This window comes from Leptosomus discolor, chromosome Z (genome assembly GCF_034619465.1).
Source record: "Leptosomus discolor isolate bLepDis1 chromosome Z, bLepDis1.hap2, whole genome shotgun sequence".
NCBI lineage: Eukaryota > Metazoa > Chordata > Aves > Leptosomiformes > Leptosomidae > Leptosomus > Leptosomus discolor.
The window spans coordinates 30,648,052-30,670,979 of record NC_141419.1 but is presented as its reverse complement, the minus strand read 5'-3'; the positions used below and the strand labels follow the sequence as shown (position 1 = coordinate 30,670,979).

The window sequence follows — 22,928 nt, the reverse complement described above, 5'->3', positions numbered from 1 at the left end:
AGCAGAGCGCTGGCGAGAGCAGCCCCCCGGTGTTGCCCGGGCGTTGCCGGGAGTGTGGCCGGGGGCACGGTGGGGAGAGAGAGTTGTTGCTGTGGTGCGGGTGTCCCACTGTGACGTCACAGGCCACCTCGCGGCCCCACCCACCTTTGTCCCCAGGGGGGAAGAAAGTAATTAGGGCTGTTTAGTTTGGTGGGAGGCTGGAGAAAGTGAAGTGCAAGGAAATGTCCTCACATAGATGTTGAAGGGAAGACACGGCCAAGACTTGGTGACTGGTAAACACTGGAAGTTGAAAGTGGTGCTGCGCTAGCCCCAGACGTGTGTGCGGAGGTGTGAGCGCCACGGGGGTGGACAGCCCGTTGTGACATCACACATCACAGGCAGTCACAAAGAATCTGCAATTGGCACTTTGCTGCCGAATCCGTGAGTGACGCGTGAGCAAGGCCAGGATCCGGCTCACGTTGCTGTCGGTGCGCTGGAGCTGCCGAGTCGTTTGTGATTTATTTCACTCAGCAAAGACGGCACATACAAACCTGCACGTGCACAGGAATGGATGGCTTGAATCAAAGCGGGGAGCAGCGTGGTCACTCTGGCTGGGCACAGGCACCAGCAGCCTTTATTTGGCGGGTTCCCGTCTGCAGAGGCACTCCTCGGCCCTGCCACCCGCTGCTGACGGCTCTCCCGTTGAGAAGGGCGTCTGCTGTGATGCCTAAGGCCCCTGCCGCTGGGCTCTCCGGGGCTGCTTGCAGCTTCCTCGTGCGGCTGGCGGTCGCTGGGCCTTCCCAGGGCGCTCCAACAGCCTCATCTTCTCCCCCTTGCTAAAGGACACAGAAGAAAGGGCCTCAGCTCCGTGGCCAAGGAGAAGGGCCCACGGCACCCCAAAGCCTGGCTCGGGCCAGTACTTCTCGCAGGTGCTGCTGAGCCCAGGCCGCTGCTCTGGGCCGTGTCTCGTGGGCCGTTGCGCCCCAGCCTGTCTGCAGTGAAGAGTGCAGATCAGCCGGGCGTGAAGCCGGGCCGGGCTGAGCCTCCGACACATCAGGCATCAGAGCTGAGGGCCGGGCACCCGGGAGTCACGGCGTGGGGAGGGCAAGCACCGCCTGCCTGCTTTGGGAAGGCAGAACCCAGCCGGCTGAGCCAGCCTTCCGTCTTCAGCCCAGACACCTCCAGTGGTGGGAGCCGCCCAAGGCTTTGCCCGGCCTCTGCAGGAGCCAGCACACACTTACACTTCCAGTGCGGTCTCCAGGTGGTGCAGCTCTGCCCGCCCCTCTGTGTCTCTCTGCCTTGCAGTGCTTTGGCATGTCTCCTTCTCCTTTAGCCTCTCCCTCAGCTGCTCGGCATAGGCCTTTCTCAGGAGGTGGGGAGGGCGATCGGGGTCCTCAAACAGGTAGCGGCAACGGCTCTGCAAAGGCAGAAGAGCCTCTCCTAAAGCAGTGCCACCAGTGGCTGGGGCTGCTCGCAAGGCTTCAGCCGAGGCGAGCGGCTTGCGCAGGCTTGGCTTAGTCTTCAAGGCAGCGGTGCTGACCCCCCCAAAGAGAGGTCTGGGCACGAAACAGACCGCTCATGCCACCGCCAACTGCACGCTTTGGCCTGGGGCCCTAGGAACAGCTCCTCCTGCAGGGCAATGTGCAGGGCAGCAGGCAGACGGAAGACCCCTGCCTGGCCAGTTGGCCACAGCGCTGCCGGGAGACCTTCCCTGCAGCCCTCCCAGGGGATGGGGAAGGAGAAACACCCTTTTCCAGGGGGCTGTGAAGTGCATGCCGTACCTGGCCTAGCTCCACCTTCTGCCCAGTTCTGCTGGCCTGGTACTGGCGCCACACTTCTGCTTCCACCTCTTGGCGCTTGAATGCCATGTGCAGCCGGAGCTGGTTTTCTTCCCTCTCAGTGTGGAGGGAGCTCGTTCTCTGGAGGCCACACACACACCACACGCAGCGTTAGTCTCCTTGGGCTTGGGCAGGGCAGGGGGGCTGGGACGATGGGCAGGTCCTGCTGCCCCTTGTGCCCCGGCCCAGAGCCCAAAATGTGACACGGGGCTGGCAAATCCCTAGGGCGTACCGTTCCTGAGGGCTGCAGAACAGACGCAGGGAGCCGCAAGTGCGGCCGAGCTGGAGGTTTGCTGAGCTCTGTCGGCTTCTCCTGGGACTTCTGCTGGATTACTGGCAGGAATCTAAAGAGGCAACACAGGCTGAGCTTGTGGGAGCCCAGTCTGAGCCTGTTGCTCCAGGACGGGCATGCAGCCTTCCCCCCGGCTCCGGCACCACCAGCCGGTTCGGCAGGAGGAGCACATGTCCGGCAGCACAAGGTCTCCGGGGCCTTTCGGCATCAGCACAGAAACCCCGGCCAATGGACGCCGCTCGCGCATACTACAACAAGGGCACCGGGTGCCCCTGCGCCCCCCCACCACACTGCTCCGCCAGCAGGCTCACCTGGCTCGGCCAGCTTCCTTGGCTTTAGCCCGCTCGCCTTCCTTTGCCAGCTGTCTGAATGCAGAAACCCTCCTCTGAGCCAGGGACACCGGATCCAGCACACTCACTGCAAGCAGGAGACAAGAGGAGGGCACAACAGTGTCTTTGGGAGCCTGTGGGCCAGAGAGGAGCGCCCACAGCCCCCTGCCAGCACTCCTCAGCTGGGACATTACCTCTGTGGGCACCCCTGCCCCCAGGCGCCAACTCTGTCCTGGGCTTCACAGAAATGCCAGGGCCCGATGCTGAGTTGGGGGTCTCAAGTGCAAACCTGGAAACAAGAAGGCACCAGCTAGGCAAAAGGGCACCGCGCTTCCCTGGCAGGTGATGCTCATAAGCTTCTGGCAGGCATCTTTGGGAGCCACTGCCAAGTTCTTGGAGGACACAGCTCTCTGTGGGACCGGAGGGGCCCCACGGCCTCCCTCAGCTTCTGACGGTGCTTGCCTGGCCTTCCTGCCAGAAAGCTGATGATGGCAGCACACGCCCTCCTTGCTGCCCCTGCAAACCCTCCTGCCTCTCTCACTCTCTCAGGGCCCATCAGGAGCAGACTGGCTGCTTCACCTGCACTCTCCAAGCTGGGCAGGAACGAGCAGCGGGCAGACAGGGAAGCTCTCCGGGGAAGGAGATGCGCTTGCCTAAGCCCAGCAGGAGAGGGGCCTTGGCAAGAGGGTACCTCCACAGCAGGGGCTGAGCAGCTGCTGCTGCCTCGACCAGCCAGGGGCTGCAGAAGCCACCCTGCTCACCTTGGCAGCGTGATGACCCCGTCTTGACTGATCCGGCTAAAATTGTCTTTGCCCGCGAAGGCCACAATACTCATCATCTTGCGGTCCTGCAAGGGGACAGGGACACATCAGCAGATGCCCAGGGCACGTAGAAAGGCGGTAAACCCTCTTGCTGCTCAAAGACGCAAAGGCTGCCTCTCAGAAAGCCGCACGCCGCCTTCTCCCTTGACGTCATTAGCCCCTGCCTCAAAGGGGCTGAGGTGCTACCGAGCCTTGGCCTAGCTCATGGAGCAGGTGTCTAGGCCAGGGGCCGCGGCAGGTGACGACGGCAGGCAAGAGAAAGGGGCTGGGGAGAGCTTTGACAGCATTGCCATGGAGCCAAGAGGAGCAGCCCCGGAGAAATGACAAGCTCACCCCGAGAAGAGCTGCCAGCATGTTCCCTGTCGTATCCAGCTCCAGGAGGCAGTCATCAAAGAAGGTCATGCTGACCACTTTTCTTCGCACAGCAAGGATGCCAATGCCCTTGAAGGAAAATTCCACCTCCTTGTTGTCTCGGAGGGCCCCAGCGAAGAAAAGCAGGGTCTCATGTATGCACCGCTCCACGATTTTTTGTTGGAAGTGGATGTCTGCAGCAATCTCCTCAAAGTCGAGCTGAACAAGTGGTGTCACGTCTAGGAAACAAGCGCAAAGCAACCAAGTCACTGCCACCGCAGTTCAGCCGACTCCCAGACTAGGTGCCGTCAGTGGCCAGCACTCAGGCAGCGCTCTGCCAGAGGCCATTTTGGCTTCAGCCGCGTGTCCAGAAAGGACCTGATGGTCAGGAGGAGGCAAAGAGAAGCTTTGCCTCCTGCTGCCAGCAACCAGCTGGAGCATAGGGTGAGCTGGGGAGATGAGGCTGGCTCCCCAGGGAGGGTCAAGGTGCTGGGTGGACGACCATGTGCCCCCGCTCCCCCGCTCATCGCTCTCCAGGTCGCAAGAGCCTTTGCTCGGCCATGTCACAGAGATGTCGGCACCAAGGCAAATGCAAGGGCTGTGCAGGGGATGCACCTGTCGTCTTACCAGGAATTTCGGTCTTGGTACACTTGAGCTTGTAAAAGTTCTTCAGAAACCTGCACGGCTGGAACACGGGTCTCTCAACAGGCAAAACCTGGTCCTCTCCCACCGTGGCGCAGGCTGGCACAAGGGCAAATGTCCCAATTCCGATGTCCACCGCCTGAAAATGCAAGCAGGAGGAGGGAGCGTTGTCAGGGCTGCGCAGAGGCGGGAAGGCTGCCAGATGACTGGCATGGCCCCGGGGATGGCGCTTTGTGACCCGCTCCGGATGCCCCAGGGGGCAGGATGGAGCACGGGCAGGAGGTTCGTTTGCTCACCCTCTTCTGCAAGAGCTGTCTCCAGATGTACAGAGACGTGGTAGCCCAGACTCTGCAGATTTCTGGAAAGCAAAGGAAAGGCATGCCGTGCTCTGAGTCGGCAATGGCCAGCCGCCCGGCACCCCCCTCCCCTCCCCACAGAGGCGACAGTGGAGTGCACTCAAGCGCCCCCTTGCCCTGAGCAAACACTCGCACCGCCGGGGCTGCCCAGCTGCGTTCTGGACCGCCCCCAGCCTCCACAAAGCCCATCCTGTGCCCAGGACAAGCCTGGGAAGGAAAGGCAGGCATCAGGAGTGTTTTGGGGAAGGGGATCCCGCCCTTTGACACGGGCAGCGGTTAAGAGGCCTGGGCTACCAAAGCCGCCCTCGAGCCCCAGGGCACCATCAGGCAGGGCTCTTCTTGCAGCCGCCAGTCCCCTCCAGAAGACCACCACCACAGCCCCAGCCTCAGGTTTTCCACAGCTCGTCTCCACTTCATCTTGGCTCTGACAGAGCTCCTGCAAGGGCCCTCCCTCCAGGGCCTTACCGCTGGTGGTGAGCTCCTTGAGGGTTGGGAGGTCGTTGGGCCCCAGGGGGTTAAAGAGCAGGTACGTCATCCTCTTCCTCTCCCTGCACTGCAGCCGCTGGGAAAGAAGTGCTTGTCCTAAAACCCCTCTGCTCCTCTCCTCCTCCTCCTTGCCACTTCCGCAAGCGTGCCGGCCTCCAGCGCTCTCCCGCGGCCTCCCCTCGCCTCCTGGCAGCAGGGCAGCTCCTGCGGAGCAGAGCGCTGGCGAGAGCAGCCCCCCGGTGTTGCCCGGGCGTTGCCGGGAGTGTGGCCGGGGGCACGGTGGGGAGAGAGAGTTGTTGCTGTGGTGCGGGTGTCCCACTGTGACGTCACAGGCCACCTCGCGGCCCCACCCACCTTTGTCCCCAGGGGGGAAGAAAGTAATTAGGGCTGTTTAGTTTGGTGGGAGGCTGGAGAAAGTGAAGTGCAAGGAAATGTCCTCACATAGATGTTGAAGGGAAGACACGGCCAAGACTTGGTGACTGGTAAACACTGGAAGTTGAAAGTGGTGCTGCGCTAGCCCCAGACGTGTGTGCGGAGGTGTGAGCGCCACGGGGGTGGACAGCCCGTTGTGACATCACACATCACAGGCAGTCACAAAGAATCTGCAATTGGCACTTTGCTGCCGAATCCGTGAGTGACGCGTGAGCAAGGCCAGGATCCGGCTCACGTTGCTGTCGGTGCGCTGGAGCTGCCGAGTCGTTTGTGATTTATTTCACTCAGCAAAGACGGCACATACAAACCTGCACGTGCACAGGAATGGATGGCTTGAATCAAAGCGGGGAGCAGCGTGGTCACTCTGGCTGGGCACAGGCACCAGCAGCCTTTATTTGGCGGGTTCCCGTCTGCAGAGGCACTCCTCGGCCCTGCCACCCGCTGCTGACGGCTCTCCCGTTGAGAAGGGCGTCTGCTGTGATGCCTAAGGCCCCTGCCGCTGGGCTCTCCGGGGCTGCTTGCAGCTTCCTCGTGCGGCTGGCGGTCGCTGGGCCTTCCCAGGGCGCTCCAACAGCCTCATCTTCTCCCCCTTGCTAAAGGACACAGAAGAAAGGGCCTCAGCTCCGTGGCCAAGGAGAAGGGCCCACGGCACCCCAAAGCCTGGCTCGGGCCAGTACTTCTCGCAGGTGCTGCTGAGCCCAGGCCGCTGCTCTGGGCCGTGTCTCGTGGGCCGTTGCGCCCCAGCCTGTCTGCAGTGAAGAGTGCAGATCAGCCGGGCGTGAAGCCGGGCCGGGCTGAGCCTCCGACACATCAGGCATCAGAGCTGAGGGCCGGGCACCCGGGAGTCACGGCGTGGGGAGGGCAAGCACCGCCTGCCTGCTTTGGGAAGGCAGAACCCAGCCGGCTGAGCCAGCCTTCCGTCTTCAGCCCAGACACCTCCAGTGGTGGGAGCCGCCCAAGGCTTTGCCCGGCCTCTGCAGGAGCCAGCACACACTTACACTTCCAGTGCGGTCTCCAGGTGGTGCAGCTCTGCCCGCCCCTCTGTGTCTCTCTGCCTTGCAGTGCTTTGGCATGTCTCCTTCTCCTTTAGCCTCTCCCTCAGCTGCTCGGCATAGGCCTTTCTCAGGAGGTGGGGAGGGCGATCGGGGTCCTCAAACAGGTAGCGGCAACGGCTCTGCAAAGGCAGAAGAGCCTCTCCTAAAGCAGTGCCACCAGTGGCTGGGGCTGCTCGCAAGGCTTCAGCCGAGGCGAGCGGCTTGCGCAGGCTTGGCTTAGTCTTCAAGGCAGCGGTGCTGACCCCCCCAGAGAGAGGTCTGGGCACGAAACAGACCGCTCATGCCACCGCCAACTGCACGCTTTGGCCTGGGGCCCTAGGAACAGCTCCTCCTGCAGGGCAATGTGCAGGGCAGCAGGCAGACGGAAGACCCCTGCCTGGCCAGTTGGCCACAGCGCTGCCGGGAGACCTTCCCTGCAGCCCTCCCAGGGGATGGGGAAGGAGAAACACCCTTTTCCAGGGGGCTGTGAAGTGCATGCCGTACCTGGCCTAGCTCCACCTTCTGCCCAGTTCTGCTGGCCTGGTACTGGCGCCACACTTCTGCTTCCACCTCTTGGCGCTTGAATGCCATGTGCAGCCGGAGCTGGTTTTCTTCCCTCTCAGTGTGGAGGGAGCTCGTTCTCTGGAGGCCACACACACACCACACGCAGCGTTAGTCTCCTTGGGCTTGGGCAGGGCAGGGGGGCTGGGACGATGGGCAGGTCCTGCTGCCCCTTGTGCCCCGGCCCAGAGCCCAAAATGTGACACGGGGCTGGCAAATCCCTAGGGCGTACCGTTCCTGAGGGCTGCAGAACAGACGCAGGGAGCCGCAAGTGCGGCCGAGCTGGAGGTTTGCTGAGCTCTGTCGGCTTCTCCTGGGACTTCTGCTGGATTACTGGCAGGAATCTAAAGAGGCAACACAGGCTGAGCTTGTGGGAGCCCAGTCTGAGCCTGTTGCTCCAGGACGGGCATGCAGCCTTCCCCCCGGCTCCGGCACCACCAGCCGGTTCGGCAGGAGGAGCACATGTCCGGCAGCACAAGGTCTCCGGGGCCTTTCGGCATCAGCACAGAAACCCCGGCCAATGGACGCCGCTCGCGCATACTACAACAAGGGCACCGGGTGCCCCTGCGCCCCCCCACCACACTGCTCCGCCAGCAGGCTCACCTGGCTCGGCCAGCTTCCTTGGCTTTAGCCCGCTCGCCTTCCTTTGCCAGCTGTCTGAATGCAGAAACCCTCCTCTGAGCCAGGGACACCGGATCCAGCACACTCACTGCAAGCAGGAGACAAGAGGAGGGCACAACAGTGTCTTTGGGAGCCTGTGGGCCAGAGAGGAGCGCCCACAGCCCCCTGCCAGCACTCCTCAGCTGGGACATTACCTCTGTGGGCACCCCTGCCCCCAGGCGCCAACTCTGTCCTGGGCTTCACAGAAATGCCAGGGCCCGATGCTGAGTTGGGGGTCTCAAGTGCAAACCTGGAAACAAGAAGGCACCAGCTAGGCAAAAGGGCACCGCGCTTCCCTGGCAGGTGATGCTCATAAGCTTCTGGCAGGCATCTTTGGGAGCCACTGCCAAGTTCTTGGAGGACACAGCTCTCTGTGGGACCGGAGGGGCCCCACGGCCTCCCTCAGCTTCTGACGGTGCTTGCCTGGCCTTCCTGCCAGAAAGCTGATGATGGCAGCACACGCCCTCCTTGCTGCCCCTGCAAACCCTCCTGCCTCTCTCACTCTCTCAGGGCCCATCAGGAGCAGACTGGCTGCTTCACCTGCACTCTCCAAGCTGGGCAGGAACGAGCAGCGGGCAGACAGGGAAGCTCTCCGGGGAAGGAGATGCGCTTGCCTAAGCCCAGCAGGAGAGGGGCCTTGGCAAGAGGGTACCTCCACAGCAGGGGCTGAGCAGCTGCTGCTGCCTCGACCAGCCAGGGGCTGCAGAAGCCACCCTGCTCACCTTGGCAGCGTGATGACCCCGTCTTGACTGATCCGGCTAAAATTGTCTTTGCCCGCGAAGGCCACAATACTCATCATCTTGCGGTCCTGCAAGGGGACAGGGACACATCAGCAGATGCCCAGGGCACGTAGAAAGGCGGTAAACCCTCTTGCTGCTCAAAGACGCAAAGGCTGCCTCTCAGAAAGCCGCACGCCGCCTTCTCCCTTGACGTCATTAGCCCCTGCCTCAAAGGGGCTGAGGTGCTACCGAGCCTTGGCCTAGCTCATGGAGCAGGTGTCTAGGCCAGGGGCCGCGGCAGGTGACGACGGCAGGCAAGAGAAAGGGGCTGGGGAGAGCTTTGACAGCATTGCCATGGAGCCAAGAGGAGCAGCCCCGGAGAAATGACAAGCTCACCCCGAGAAGAGCTGCCAGCATGTTCCCTGTCGTATCCAGCTCCAGGAGGCAGTCATCAAAGAAGGTCATGCTGACCACTTTTCTTCGCACAGCAAGGATGCCAATGCCCTTGAAGGAAAATTCCACCTCCTTGTTGTCTCGGAGGGCCCCAGCGAAGAAAAGCAGGGTCTCATGTATGCACCGCTCCACGATTTTTTGTTGGAAGTGGATGTCTGCAGCAATCTCCTCAAAGTCGAGCTGAACAAGTGGTGTCACGTCTAGGAAACAAGCGCAAAGCAACCAAGTCACTGCCACCGCAGTTCAGCCGACTCCCAGACTAGGTGCCGTCAGTGGCCAGCACTCAGGCAGCGCTCTGCCAGAGGCCATTTTGGCTTCAGCCGCGTGTCCAGAAAGGACCTGATGGTCAGGAGGAGGCAAAGAGAAGCTTTGCCTCCTGCTGCCAGCAACCAGCTGGAGCATAGGGTGAGCTGGGGAGATGAGGCTGGCTCCCCAGGGAGGGTCAAGGTGCTGGGTGGACGACCATGTGCCCCCGCTCCCCCGCTCATCGCTCTCCAGGTCGCAAGAGCCTTTGCTCGGCCATGTCACAGAGATGTCGGCACCAAGGCAAATGCAAGGGCTGTGCAGGGGATGCACCTGTCGTCTTACCAGGAATTTCGGTCTTGGTACACTTGAGCTTGTAAAAGTTCTTCAGAAACCTGCACGGCTGGAACACGGGTCTCTCAACAGGCAAAACCTGGTCCTCTCCCACCGTGGCGCAGGCTGGCACAAGGGCAAATGTCCCAATTCCGATGTCCACCGCCTGAAAATGCAAGCAGGAGGAGGGAGCGTTGTCAGGGCTGCGCAGAGGCGGGAAGGCTGCCAGATGACTGGCATGGCCCCGGGGATGGCGCTTTGTGACCCGCTCCGGATGCCCCAGGGGGCAGGATGGAGCACGGGCAGGAGGTTCGTTTGCTCACCCTCTTCTGCAAGAGCTGTCTCCAGATGTACAGAGACGTGGTAGCCCAGACTCTGCAGATTTCTGGAAAGCAAAGGAAAGGCATGCCGTGCTCTGAGTCGGCAATGGCCAGCCGCCCGGCACCCCCCTCCCCTCCCCACAGAGGCGACAGTGGAGTGCACTCAAGCGCCCCCTTGCCCTGAGCAAACACTCGCACCGCCGGGGCTGCCCAGCTGCGTTCTGGACCGCCCCCAGCCTCCACAAAGCCCATCCTGTGCCCAGGACAAGCCTGGGAAGGAAAGGCAGGCATCAGGAGTGTTTTGGGGAAGGGGATCCCGCCCTTTGACACGGGCAGCGGTTAAGAGGCCTGGGCTACCAAAGCCGCCCTCGAGCCCCAGGGCACCATCAGGCAGGGCTCTTCTTGCAGCCGCCAGTCCCCTCCAGAAGACCACCACCACAGCCCCAGCCTCAGGTTTTCCACAGCTCGTCTCCACTTCATCTTGGCTCTGACAGAGCTCCTGCAAGGGCCCTCCCTCCAGGGCCTTACCGCTGGTGGTGAGCTCCTTGAGGGTTGGGAGGTCGTTGGGCCCCAGGGGGTTAAAGAGCAGGTACGTCATCCTCTTCCTCTCCCTGCACTGCAGCCGCTGGGAAAGAAGTGCTTGTCCTAAAACCCCTCTGCTCCTCTCCTCCTCCTCCTTGCCACTTCCGCAAGCGTGCCGGCCTCCAGCGCTCTCCCGCGGCCTCCCCTCGCCTCCTGGCAGCAGGGCAGCTCCTGCGGAGCAGAGCGCTGGCGAGAGCAGCCCCCCGGTGTTGCCCGGGCGTTGCCGGGAGTGTGGCCGGGGGCACGGTGGGGAGAGAGAGTTGTTGCTGTGGTGCGGGTGTCCCACTGTGACGTCACAGGCCACCTCGCGGCCCCACCCACCTTTGTCCCCAGGGGGGAAGAAAGTAATTAGGGCTGTTTAGTTTGGTGGGAGGCTGGAGAAAGTGAAGTGCAAGGAAATGTCCTCACATAGATGTTGAAGGGAAGACACGGCCAAGACTTGGTGACTGGTAAACACTGGAAGTTGAAAGTGGTGCTGCGCTAGCCCCAGACGTGTGTGCGGAGGTGTGAGCGCCACGGGGGTGGACAGCCCGTTGTGACATCACACATCACAGGCAGTCACAAAGAATCTGCAATTGGCACTTTGCTGCCGAATCCGTGAGTGACGCGTGAGCAAGGCCAGGATCCGGCTCACGTTGCTGTCGGTGCGCTGGAGCTGCCGAGTCGTTTGTGATTTATTTCACTCAGCAAAGACGGCACATACAAACCTGCACGTGCACAGGAATGGATGGCTTGAATCAAAGCGGGGAGCAGCGTGGTCACTCTGGCTGGGCACAGGCACCAGCAGCCTTTATTTGGCGGGTTCCCGTCTGCAGAGGCACTCCTCGGCCCTGCCACCCGCTGCTGACGGCTCTCCCGTTGAGAAGGGCGTCTGCTGTGATGCCTAAGGCCCCTGCCGCTGGGCTCTCCGGGGCTGCTTGCAGCTTCCTCGTGCGGCTGGCGGTCGCTGGGCCTTCCCAGGGCGCTCCAACAGCCTCATCTTCTCCCCCTTGCTAAAGGACACAGAAGAAAGGGCCTCAGCTCCGTGGCCAAGGAGAAGGGCCCACGGCACCCCAAAGCCTGGCTCGGGCCAGTACTTCTCGCAGGTGCTGCTGAGCCCAGGCCGCTGCTCTGGGCCGTGTCTCGTGGGCCGTTGCGCCCCAGCCTGTCTGCAGTGAAGAGTGCAGATCAGCCGGGCGTGAAGCCGGGCCGGGCTGAGCCTCCGACACATCAGGCATCAGAGCTGAGGGCCGGGCACCCGGGAGTCACGGCGTGGGGAGGGCAAGCACCGCCTGCCTGCTTTGGGAAGGCAGAACCCAGCCGGCTGAGCCAGCCTTCCGTCTTCAGCCCAGACACCTCCAGTGGTGGGAGCCGCCCAAGGCTTTGCCCGGCCTCTGCAGGAGCCAGCACACACTTACACTTCCAGTGCGGTCTCCAGGTGGTGCAGCTCTGCCCGCCCCTCTGTGTCTCTCTGCCTTGCAGTGCTTTGGCATGTCTCCTTCTCCTTTAGCCTCTCCCTCAGCTGCTCGGCATAGGCCTTTCTCAGGAGGTGGGGAGGGCGATCGGGGTCCTCAAACAGGTAGCGGCAACGGCTCTGCAAAGGCAGAAGAGCCTCTCCTAAAGCAGTGCCACCAGTGGCTGGGGCTGCTCGCAAGGCTTCAGCCGAGGCGAGCGGCTTGCGCAGGCTTGGCTTAGTCTTCAAGGCAGCGGTGCTGACCCCCCCAGAGAGAGGTCTGGGCACGAAACAGACCGCTCATGCCACCGCCAACTGCACGCTTTGGCCTGGGGCCCTAGGAACAGCTCCTCCTGCAGGGCAATGTGCAGGGCAGCAGGCAGACGGAAGACCCCTGCCTGGCCAGTTGGCCACAGCGCTGCCGGGAGACCTTCCCTGCAGCCCTCCCAGGGGATGGGGAAGGAGAAACACCCTTTTCCAGGGGGCTGTGAAGTGCATGCCGTACCTGGCCTAGCTCCACCTTCTGCCCAGTTCTGCTGGCCTGGTACTGGCGCCACACTTCTGCTTCCACCTCTTGGCGCTTGAATGCCATGTGCAGCCGGAGCTGGTTTTCTTCCCTCTCAGTGTGGAGGGAGCTCGTTCTCTGGAGGCCACACACACACCACACGCAGCGTTAGTCTCCTTGGGCTTGGGCAGGGCAGGGGGGCTGGGACGATGGGCAGGTCCTGCTGCCCCTTGTGCCCCGGCCCAGAGCCCAAAATGTGACACGGGGCTGGCAAATCCCTAGGGCGTACCGTTCCTGAGGGCTGCAGAACAGACGCAGGGAGCCGCAAGTGCGGCCGAGCTGGAGGTTTGCTGAGCTCTGTCGGCTTCTCCTGGGACTTCTGCTGGATTACTGGCAGGAATCTAAAGAGGCAACACAGGCTGAGCTTGTGGGAGCCCAGTCTGAGCCTGTTGCTCCAGGACGGGCATGCAGCCTTCCCCCCGGCTCCGGCACCACCAGCCGGTTCGGCAGGAGGAGCACATGTCCGGCAGCACAAGGTCTCCGGGGCCTTTCGGCATCAGCACAGAAACCCCGGCCAATGGACGCCGCTCGCGCATACTACAACAAGGGCACCGGGTGCCCCTGCGCCCCCCCACCACACTGCTCCGCCAGCAGGCTCACCTGGCTCGGCCAGCTTCCTTGGCTTTAGCCCGCTCGCCTTCCTTTGCCAGCTGTCTGAATGCAGAAACCCTCCTCTGAGCCAGGGACACCGGATCCAGCACACTCACTGCAAGCAGGAGACAAGAGGAGGGCACAACAGTGTCTTTGGGAGCCTGTGGGCCAGAGAGGAGCGCCCACAGCCCCCTGCCAGCACTCCTCAGCTGGGACATTACCTCTGTGGGCACCCCTGCCCCCAGGCGCCAACTCTGTCCTGGGCTTCACAGAAATGCCAGGGCCCGATGCTGAGTTGGGGGTCTCAAGTGCAAACCTGGAAACAAGAAGGCACCAGCTAGGCAAAAGGGCACCGCGCTTCCCTGGCAGGTGATGCTCATAAGCTTCTGGCAGGCATCTTTGGGAGCCACTGCCAAGTTCTTGGAGGACACAGCTCTCTGTGGGACCGGAGGGGCCCCACGGCCTCCCTCAGCTTCTGACGGTGCTTGCCTGGCCTTCCTGCCAGAAAGCTGATGATGGCAGCACACGCCCTCCTTGCTGCCCCTGCAAACCCTCCTGCCTCTCTCACTCTCTCAGGGCCCATCAGGAGCAGACTGGCTGCTTCACCTGCACTCTCCAAGCTGGGCAGGAACGAGCAGCGGGCAGACAGGGAAGCTCTCCGGGGAAGGAGATGCGCTTGCCTAAGCCCAGCAGGAGAGGGGCCTTGGCAAGAGGGTACCTCCACAGCAGGGGCTGAGCAGCTGCTGCTGCCTCGACCAGCCAGGGGCTGCAGAAGCCACCCTGCTCACCTTGGCAGCGTGATGACCCCGTCTTGACTGATCCGGCTAAAATTGTCTTTGCCCGCGAAGGCCACAATACTCATCATCTTGCGGTCCTGCAAGGGGACAGGGACACATCAGCAGATGCCCAGGGCACATAGAAAGGCAGTAAACCCTCTTGCTGCTCAAAGACGCAAAGGCTGCCTCTCAGAAAGCCGCACGCCGCCTTCTCCCTTGACGTCATTAGCCCCTGCCTCAAAGGGGCTGAGGTGCTACCGAGCCTTGGCCTAGCTCATGGAGCAGGTGTCTAGGCCAGGGGCCGCGGCAGGTGACGACGGCAGGCAAGAGAAAGGGGCTGGGGAGAGCTTTGACAGCATTGCCATGGAGCCAAGAGGAGCAGCCCCGGAGAAATGACAAGCTCACCCCGAGAAGAGCTGCCAGCATGTTCCCTGTCGTATCCAGCTCCAGGAGGCAGTCATCAAAGAAGGTCATGCTGACCACTTTTCTTCGCACAGCAAGGATGCCAATGCCCTTGAAGGAAAATTCCACCTCCTTGTTGTCTCGGAGGGCCCCAGCGAAGAAAAGCAGGGTCTCATGTATGCACCGCTCCACGATTTTTTGTTGGAAGTGGATGTCTGCAGCAATCTCCTCAAAGTCGAGCTGAACAAGTGGTGTCACGTCTAGGAAACAAGCGCAAAGCAACCAAGTCACTGCCACCACAGTTCAGCCGACTCCCAGACTAGGTGCCGTCAGTGGCCAGCACTCAGGCAGCGCTCTGCCAGAGGCCATTTTGGCTTCAGCCGCGTGTCCAGAAAGGACCTGATGGTCAGGAGGAGGCAAAGAGAAGCTTTGCCTCCTGCTGCCAGCAACCAGCTGGAGCATAGGGTGAGCTGGGGAGATGAGGCTGGCTCCCCAGGGAGGGTCAAGGTGCTGGGTGGACGACCATGTGCCCCCGCTCCCCCGCTCATCGCTCTCCAGGTCACAAGAGCCTTCGCTCGGCCATGTCACAGAGATGTCGGCACCAAGGCAAATGCAAGGGCTGTGCAGGGGATGCACCTGTTGTCTTACCAGGAATTTCGGTCTTGGTACACTTGAGCTTGTAAAAGTTCTTCAGAAACCTGCACGGCTGGAACACGGGTCTCTCAACAGGCAAAACCTGGTCCTCTCCCACCGTGGCGCAGGCTGGCACAAGGGCAAATGTCCCAATTCCGATGTCCACCGCCTGAAAATGCAAGCAGGAGGAGGGAGCGTTGTCAGGGCTGCGCAGAGGCGGGAAGGCTGCCAGATGACTGGCATGGCCCCGGGGATGGCGCTTTGTGACCCGCTCCGGATGCCCCAGGGGGCAGGATGGAGCACGGGCAGGAGGTTCGTTTGCTCACCCTCTTCTGCAAGAGCTGTCTCCAGATGTACAGAGACGTGGTAGCCCAGACTCTGCAGATTTCTGGAAAGCAAAGGAAAGGCATGCCGTGCTCTGAGTCGGCAATGGCCAGCCGCCCGGCACCCCCCTCCCCTCCCCACAGAGGCGACAGTGGAGTGCACTCAAGCGCCCCCTTGCCCTGAGCAAACACTCGCACCGCCGGGGCTGCCCAGCTGCGTTCTGGACCGCCCCCAGCCTCCACAAAGCCCATCCTGTGCCCAGGACAAGCCTGGGAAGGAAAGGCAGGCATCAGGAGTGTTTTGGGGAAGGGGATCCCGCCCTTTGACACGGGCAGCGGTTAAGAGGCCTGGGCTACCAAAGCTGCCCTCGAGCCCCAGGGCACCATCAGGCAGGGCTCTTCTTGCAGCCGCCAGTCCCCTCCAGAAGACCACCACCACAGCCCCAGCCTCAGGTTTTCCACAGCTCGTCTCCACTTCATCTTGGCTCCGACAGAGCTCCTGCAAGGGCCCTCCCTCCAGGGCCTTACCGCTGGTGGTGAGCTCCTTGAGGGTTGGGAGGTCGTTGGGCCCCAGGGGGTTAAAGAGCAGGTACGTCATCCTCTTCCTCTCCCTGCACTGCAGCCGCTGGGAAAGAAGTGCTTGTCCTAAAACCCCTCTGCTCCTCTCCTCCTCCTCCTTGCCACTTCCGCAAGCGTGCCGGCCTCCAGCGCTCTCCCGCGGCCTCCCCTCGCCTCCTGGCAGCAGGGCAGCTCCTGCGGAGCAGAGCGCTGGCGAGAGCAGCCCCCCGGTGTTGCCCGGGCGTTGCCGGGAGTGTGGCCGGGGGCACGGTGGGGAGAGAGAGTTGTTGCTGTGGTGCGGGTGTCCCACTGTGACGTCACAGGCCACCTCGCGGCCCCACCCACCTTTGTCCCCAGGGGGGGAAGAAAGTAATTAGGGCTGTTTAGTTTGGTGGGAGGCTGGAGAAAGTGAAGTGCAAGGAAATGTCCTCACATAGATGTTGAAGGGAGGACACGGCCAAGACTTGGTGACTGGTATGAAACACTGGAAGTTGAAAGTGGTGCTGCGCTAGCCCCAGACGTGTGTGCGGAGGTGCGAGCGCCACGGGGGTGGACAGCCCGTTGTGACATCACACATCACAGGCAGTCACAAAGAATCTGCAATTGGCACTTTGCTGCCGAATCCGTGAGTGACGCGTGAGCAAGGCCAGGATCCGGCTCACGTTGCTGTCGGTGCGCTGGCGCTGCGGAGTCGCTTGTGATATATTTCACTCAGCAAAGACGGCACATACGAACCTGCACGTGCACAGGAATGGATGGCTTGAATCAAAGCGGGGAGCAGCGTGGTCACTCTGGCTGGGCACAGGCACCAGCAGCCTTTATTTGGCGGGTTCCCGTCTGCAGAGGCACTCCTCGGCCCTGCCACCCGCTGCTGACGGCTCTCCCGTTGAGAAGGGCGTCTGCTGTGATGCCTAAGGCCCCTGCCGCTGGGCTCTCCGGGGCTGCTTGCAGCTTCCTCGTGCGGCTGGCGGTCGCTGGGCCTTCCCAGGGCGCTCCAACAGCCTCATCTTCTCCCCCTTGCTAAAGGACACAGAAGAAAGGGCCTCAGCTCCGTAGCCAAGGAGAAGGGCCCACGGCACCCCAAAGCCTGGCTCGGGCCAGTACTTCTCGCAGGTGCTGCTGAGCCCAGGCCGCTGCTCTGGGCCGTGTCTCGTGGGCCGTTGCGCCCCAGCCTGTCTGCAGTGAAGAGTGCAGATCAGCCGGGCGTGAAGCCGGGCCGGGCTGAGCCTCCGACACATCAGGCATCAGAGCTGAGGGCCGGGCACCCGGGAGTCACGGCGTGGGGAGGGCAAGCACCGCCTGCCTGCTTTGCGAAGGCAGAACCCAGCCGGCTGAGCCAGCCTTCCGTCTTCAGCCCAGACACCTCCAGTGGTGGGAGCCGCCCAAGGCTTTGCCCGGCCTCTGCAGGAGCCAGCACACACTTACACTTCCAGTGCGGTCTCCAGGTGGTGCAGCTCTGCCCGCCCCTCTGTGTCTCTCTGCCTTGCAGTGCTTTGGCATGTCTCCTTCTCCTTTAGCCTCTCCCTCAGCTGCTCGGCATAGGCCTTTCTCAGGAGGTGGGGAGGGCGATCGGGGTCCTCAAACAGGTAGCGGCAACGGCTCTGCAAAGGCAGAAGAGCCTCTCCTAAAGCAGTGCCACCAGTGGCTGGGGCTGCTCGCAAGGCTTCAGCCGAGGCGAGCGGCTTGCGCAGGCTTGGCTTAGTCTTCAAGGCAGCGGTGCTGACCCCCCCAAAGAGAGGTCTGGGCACGAAACAGACCGCTCATGCCACCGCCAACTGCACGCTTTGGCCTGGGGCCCTAGGAACAGCTCCTCCTGCAGGGCAATGTGCAGGGCAGCAGGCAGACGGAAGACCCCTGCCTGGCCAGTTGGCCACAGCGCTGCCGGGAGACCTTCCCTGCAGCCCTCCCAGGGGATGGGGAAGGGGAAACACCCTTTTCCAGGGGGCTGTGAAGTGCATGCCGTACCTGGCCTAGCTCCACCTTCTGCCCAGTTCTGCTGGCCTGGTACTGGCGCCACACTTCTGCTTCCACCTCTTGGCGCTTGAATGCCATGTACAGCCGGAGCTGGTTTTCTTCCCTCTCAGTGTGGAGGGAGCTCGTCCTCTAGAGGCCACACACACACCACACGCAGCGTTAGTCTCCTTGGGCTTGGGCAAGGCAGGGGGGCTGGGACGGTGGGCAGGTCCTGCTGCCCCTTGTGCCCCGGCCCAGAGCCCAAAATGTGACACGGGGCTGGCAAATCCCTAGGGCGTACCGTTCCTGAGGGCTGCGGAACACACGCAGGGAGCCGCAAGTGCGGCCGAGCTGGAGGTTTGCTGAGCTCCGTCGGCTTCTCCTGGGACTTCTGCTGGATTACTGGCAGGAATCTAAAGAGGCAACACAGGCTGAGCTTGTGGGAGCCCAGTCTGAGCCTGTTGCTCCAGGATGGGCATGCAGCCTTCCCCCCCCCAGCTCCGGCACCACCAGCCGGTTCGGCAGGAGGAGCACATGTCCGGCAGCACAAGGTCTCCGGGGCCTTTCGGCATCAGCACAGACACCTCGGCCAATGGACGCCCCTCGCGCATACTACAACAAGGGCACCGGGTGCCCCTGCGCGCCCCCACCACACTGCTCCGCCAGCAGGCTCACCTGGCTCGGCCAGCTTCCTTGGCTTTAGCCCGCTCGCCTTCCTTTGCCAGCTGTCTGAATGCAGAAACCCTCCTCTGAGCCAGGGACACCGGATCCAGCACACTCACTGCAAGCAGGAGACAAGAGGAGGGCACAACAGTGTCTTTGGGAGCCTGTGGGCCAGAGAGGAGCGCCCACAGCCCCCTGCCAGCACTCCTCAGCTGGGACATTACCTCTGCGGGCACCCCTGCCCCCAGGCGCCAACTCTGTCCTGGGCTTCACAGAAATGCCAGGGCCCGATGCTGAGTTGGGGATCTCAAGTGCAAACCTGGAAACAAGAAGGCACCAGCTAGGCAAAAGGGCACCGCGCCTCCCTGGGAGGTGATGCTCATAAGCTTCTGGCAGGCATCTTTGGGAGCCACTGCCAAGTTCTTGGAGGACACAGCTCTCTGTGGGACCGGAGGGGCCCCACGGCCTCCCTCAGCTTCTGACGGTGCTTGCCTGGCCTTCCTGCCAGAAAGCTGATGAGGGCAGCACACGCCCTCCTTGCTGCCCCTGCAAACCCTCCTGCCTCTCTCACTCTCTCAGGGCCCATCAGGAGCAGACTGGCTGCTTCACCTGCACTCTCCAAGCTGGGCAGGAACAAGCAGCGGGCAGACAGGGAAGCTCTCCGGGGAAGGAGATGCACTTGCCTAAGCCCAGCAGGAGAGGGGCCTCGGCAGGAGGGTACTTCCACAGCAGGGGCTGAGCAGCTGCTGCTGCCTCGACCAGCCAGGGGCTGCAGAAGCCACCCTGCTCACCTTGGCAGCGTGATGACCCCGTCTTGACTGATCCGGCTAAAATTGTCTTTGCCCGCGAAGGCCACAATACTCATCATCTTGCAGTCCTGCAAGGGGACAGGGACACATCAGCAGATGCCCAGGGCACGTAGAAAGGCGGTAAACCCTCTTGCTGCTCAAAGACGCAAAGGCTGCCTCTCAGAAAGCCGCACGCCGCCTTCTCCCTTGATGTCATTAGCCCCTGCCTCAAAGGGGCTGAGGTGCTACCGAGCCTTGGCCTAGCTCATGGAGCAGGTGTCTAGGCCAGGGGCCGCGGCAGGTGACGACGGCAGGCAAGAGAAAGGGACTGGGGAGAGCTTTGACAGCATTGCCATGGAGCCAAGAGGAGCAGCCCCGGAGAAATGACAAGCTCACCCCGAGAAGAGCTGCCAGCATGTTCCCTGTCGTATCCAGCTCCAGGAGGCAGTCATCAAAGAAGGTCATGCTGACCACTTTTCTTCGCACAGCAAGGATGCCAAAGCCATTGAAGGAGAATTCCACCTCCTTGTTGTCTCGGAGGGCCCCAGCGAAGAAAAGCAGGGTCTCATGTATGCACCGCTCCACGATTTTTTGTTGGAAGTGGATGTCTGCAGCAATCTCCTCAAAGTCGAGCTGAACAAGTGGTGTCTCGTCTAGGAAACAAGCACAAAGCAACCAAGTCACTGCCACCGCAGTTCAGCTGACTCCCAGACTAGGTGCCGTCAGTGGCCAGCACTCAGGCAACGCTCTGCCAGAGGCCATTTTGGCTTCAGTCGCGTGTCCAGAAAGGACCTGATGGTCAGGAGGAGGCAAAGAGAAGCTTTGCCTCCTGCTGCCAGCAACCAGCTGGAGCATAGGGTGAGCTGGGGAGATGAGGCTGGCTCCCCAGGGAGGGTCAAGGTGCTGGGTGGACGACCATGTGCCCCCGCTCCCCCGCTCATCGCTCTCCAGGTCACAAGAGCCTTCGCTCGGCCATGTCACAGAGATGTCGGCACCAAGGCAAATGCAAGGCCTGTGCAGGGGATGCACCTGTTGTCTTACCAGGAATTTCGGTCTTGGTACACTTGAGCTTGTAAAAGTTCTTCAGAAACCTGCACGGCTGGAACACGGGTCTCTCAACAGGCAAAACCTGGTCCTCTCCCACCGTGGCGCAGGCTGGCACAAGGGCAAATGTCCCAATTCCGATGTCCACCGCCTGAAAATGCAAGCAGGAGGAGGGAGCGTTGTCAGGGCTGCGCAGAGGCGGGAAGGCTGCCAGATGACTGGCATGGCCCCGGGGATGGCGCTTTGTGACCCGCTCCGGATGCCCCAGGGGGCAGGATGGAGCACGGGCAGGAGGCGAGGCTCACCCTCTTCTGCAAGAGCTGTCTACAGATGTACCTAGATGCGGTAGCCCAGACTCTGCAGATTTCTGGAAAGCAAAGGAAAGGCATGCCGTGCTCTGAGTTGGCAATGGCCAGCCGCCCGGCACCCCCCTCCCCTCCCCACAGAGGCGACAGTGGAGTGCACTCAAGCGCCCCCTTGCCCTGAGCAAACACTCGCACCGCCGGGGCTGCCCAGCTGCGTTCTGGACCGCCCCCAGCCTCCACAAAGCCCATCCTGTGCCCAGGACAAGCCTGGGAAGGAAAGGCAGGCATCAGGAGTGTTTTGGGGAAGGGGATCCCGCCCTTTGACACGGGCAGCGGTTAAGAGGCCTGGGCTACCAAAGCCGCCCTCGAGCCCCAGGGCACCATCAGGCAGGGCTCTTCTTGCAGCCGCCAGTCCCCTCCAGAAGACCACCACCACAGCCCCAGCCTCAGGTTTTCCACAGCTTGTCTCCACTTCATCTTGGCTCCGACAGAGCTCCTGCAAGGGCCCTCCCTCCAGGGCCTTACCGCTGGTGGTGAGCTCCTTGAGGGTTGGGAGGTCGTTGGGCCCCAAGGGGTTAAAGAGCAGGTACTTCATCCTCTTCCTCTCCCTGCACTGCAGCCGCTGGGAAAGAAGTGCTTGTCCTAAAACCCCTCTGCTCCTCTCCTCCTCCTCCTTGCCACTTCCGCAAGCGTGCCGGCCTCCAGCGCTCTCCCGCGGCCTCCCCTCGCCTCCTGGCAGCAGGGCAGCTCCTGCGGAGCAGAGCGATGGTGAGAGCAGCCCCGTGGCGTTGCCCGGGCCTCGCTGGGAGTGTGGTCGGGGGCACGGTGGGGAGAGAGAGTTGTTGCTGTGGTGCGGGTGTCCCACTGTGACGTCACAGGCCACCTCGCGGCCCCACCCACCTTTGTCCCCAGGGGGGAAGAAAGTAGTTAGGGCTGTTTAGTTTGGTGGGAGGCTGGAGAAAGTGAAGTGCAAGGAAATGTCCTCACATAGATGTTGAAGGGAGGACACGGCCAAGACTTGGTGACTGGTATGAAACACTGGAAGTTGAAAGTGGTGCTGCGCTAGCCCCAGACGTGTGTGCGGAGGTGCGAGCGCCACGGGGGTGGACAGCCCGTTGTGACATCACACATCACAGGCAGTCACAAAGAATCTGCAGCTGGCACTTTGCTGCCGAATCCGTGAGTGACGCGTGAGCAAGGCCAGGATCCGGCTCACGTTGCTGTCGGTGCGCTGGCGCTGCGGAGTCGCTTGTGATTTATTTCACTCAGCAAAGACGGCACATACGAACCTGCACGTGCACAGGAATGGATGGCTTGAATCAAAGCGGGGAGCAGCGTGGTCACTCTGGCTGGGCACAGGCACCAGCAGCCTTTATTTGGCAGGTTCCCGTCTGCAGAGGCACTCCTCGGCCCTGCCACCCGCTGCTGACGGCTCTCCCGTTGAGAAGGGCGTCTGCTGTGATACCTAAGGCCCCTGCCGCTGGGCTCTCCGGGGCTGCTTGCAGCTTCCTCGTGCGGCTGGCGGTCGCTGGGCCTTCCCAGGGCGCTCCAACAGCCTCATCTTCTCCCCCTTGCTAAAGGACACAGAAGAAAGGGCCTCGGCGCCGTGGCCAAGGTGAAGGGCCCACGGCACCCCAAAGCCTGGCTCGGGCCAGTACTTCTCGCAGGTGCTGCTGAGCCCAGGCCGCTGCTCTGGGCCGTGTCTCGTGGGCCGTTGCGCCCCAGCCTGTCTGCAGTGAAGAGTGCAGATCAGCCGGGCGTGAAGCCGGGCCGGGCTGAGCCTCCGACACATCAGGCATCAGAGCTGAGGGCCGGGCACCCGGGAGTCACGGCGTGGGGAGGGCAAGCACCGCCTGCCTGCTTTGCGAAGGCAGAACCCAGCCGGCTGAGCCAGCCTTCCGTCTTCAGCCCAGACACCTCCAGTGGTGGGAGCCGCCCAAGGCTTTGCCCGGCCTCTGCAGGAGCCAGCACACACTTACATTTCCAGTGCGGTCTCCAGGTGGTGCAGCTCTGCCCGCCCCTCTGTGTCTCTCTGCCTTGCAGTGCTTTGGCATGTCTCCTTCTCCTTTAGCCTCTCCCTCAGCTGCTCGGCATAGGCCTTTCTCAGGAGGTGGGGAGGGCGATCGGGGTCCTCAAACAGGTAGCAGCAACGGCTCTGCAAAGGCAGAAGAGCCTCTCCTAAAGCAGTGCCACCAGTGGCTGGGGCTGCTCGCAAGGCTTCAGCCGAGGCGAGAGGCTTGCGCAGGCTTGGCTTAGTCTTCAAGGCAGCGGTGCTGACCCCCCCAGAGAGAGGTCTGGGCACGAAACTGACCACTCATGCCACCGCCAACTGCACGCTTTGGCCTGGGGCCCTAGGAACAGCTCCTCCTGCAGGGCAATCTGCAAGGCAGCAGGCAGACGGAAGACCCCTGCCTGGCCAGTTGGCCACAGCGCTGCCGGGAGACCTTCCCTGCAGCCCTCCCAG

At 62.2% G+C, this 22,928-nt stretch overlaps 3 protein-coding genes across 3 annotated transcripts; all 3 read right to left on the bottom strand.

Annotated features, from left to right (window-relative positions):
• Positions 1–581: 581 nt before the first annotated feature.
• Positions 582–5,143, bottom strand: LOC147413260 (uncharacterized). The gene is made up of 12 exons (XM_086480075.1): positions 5,074–5,143; positions 4,549–4,610; positions 4,238–4,391; positions 3,593–3,849; positions 3,200–3,285; positions 2,633–2,727; positions 2,421–2,526; positions 2,050–2,161; positions 1,761–1,898; positions 1,221–1,396; positions 875–971; positions 582–815 (listed from the first exon to the last, which is right to left on the bottom strand). The coding sequence occupies exons 1-12, from the start codon at positions 5,141–5,143 to the stop codon at positions 582–584; spliced, it is 1,587 nt and encodes a 528-aa protein (XP_086336201.1).
• Positions 5,144–5,885: 742 nt separating this feature from the next.
• Positions 5,886–10,447, bottom strand: LOC147413259 (uncharacterized). Its single transcript, XM_086480074.1, has 12 exons — positions 10,378–10,447; positions 9,853–9,914; positions 9,542–9,695; positions 8,897–9,153; positions 8,504–8,589; positions 7,937–8,031; positions 7,725–7,830; positions 7,354–7,465; positions 7,065–7,202; positions 6,525–6,700; positions 6,179–6,275; positions 5,886–6,119 (listed from the first exon to the last, which is right to left on the bottom strand). Exons 1-12 carry the CDS (start codon positions 10,445–10,447, stop codon positions 5,886–5,888), a joined length of 1,587 nt encoding a protein of 528 aa, XP_086336200.1.
• Positions 10,448–11,189: 742 nt separating this feature from the next.
• Positions 11,190–15,751, bottom strand: LOC147413258 (uncharacterized). Its single transcript, XM_086480073.1, has 12 exons — positions 15,682–15,751; positions 15,157–15,218; positions 14,846–14,999; positions 14,201–14,457; positions 13,808–13,893; positions 13,241–13,335; positions 13,029–13,134; positions 12,658–12,769; positions 12,369–12,506; positions 11,829–12,004; positions 11,483–11,579; positions 11,190–11,423 (listed from the first exon to the last, which is right to left on the bottom strand). The coding sequence occupies exons 1-12, from the start codon at positions 15,749–15,751 to the stop codon at positions 11,190–11,192; spliced, it is 1,587 nt and encodes a 528-aa protein (XP_086336199.1).
• Positions 15,752–22,928: the final 7,177 nt, after the last annotated feature.

Coding starts and splice junctions, on each gene's coding strand:
- LOC147413260 (XM_086480075.1), bottom strand. CDS start 5,143: ATGACGTACCTGCTCTTTAACCCCCTGGGGCCCAACGACCTCCCAACC. Junction 4,611..5,073: donor CAAGGAGCTCACCACCAGCG/GTAAGGCCCTGG, acceptor TTTGCTTTCCAG/AAATCTGCAGAGTCTGGGCT. Junction 3,850..4,237: donor TACCAAGACCGAAATTCCTG/GTAAGACGACAG, acceptor CTTGTTTCCTAG/ACGTGACACCACTTGTTCAG.
- LOC147413259 (XM_086480074.1), bottom strand. CDS start 10,447: ATGACGTACCTGCTCTTTAACCCCCTGGGGCCCAACGACCTCCCAACC. Junction 9,915..10,377: donor CAAGGAGCTCACCACCAGCG/GTAAGGCCCTGG, acceptor TTTGCTTTCCAG/AAATCTGCAGAGTCTGGGCT. Junction 8,032..8,503: donor GGGGTCATCACGCTGCCAAG/GTGAGCAGGGTG, acceptor TCTTGTTTCCAG/GTTTGCACTTGAGACCCCCA.
- LOC147413258 (XM_086480073.1), bottom strand. CDS start 15,751: ATGACGTACCTGCTCTTTAACCCCCTGGGGCCCAACGACCTCCCAACC. Junction 13,336..13,807: donor GGGGTCATCACGCTGCCAAG/GTGAGCAGGGTG, acceptor TCTTGTTTCCAG/GTTTGCACTTGAGACCCCCA. Junction 13,135..13,240: donor GGGCAGGGGTGCCCACAGAG/GTAATGTCCCAG, acceptor TCCTGCTTGCAG/TGAGTGTGCTGGATCCGGTG.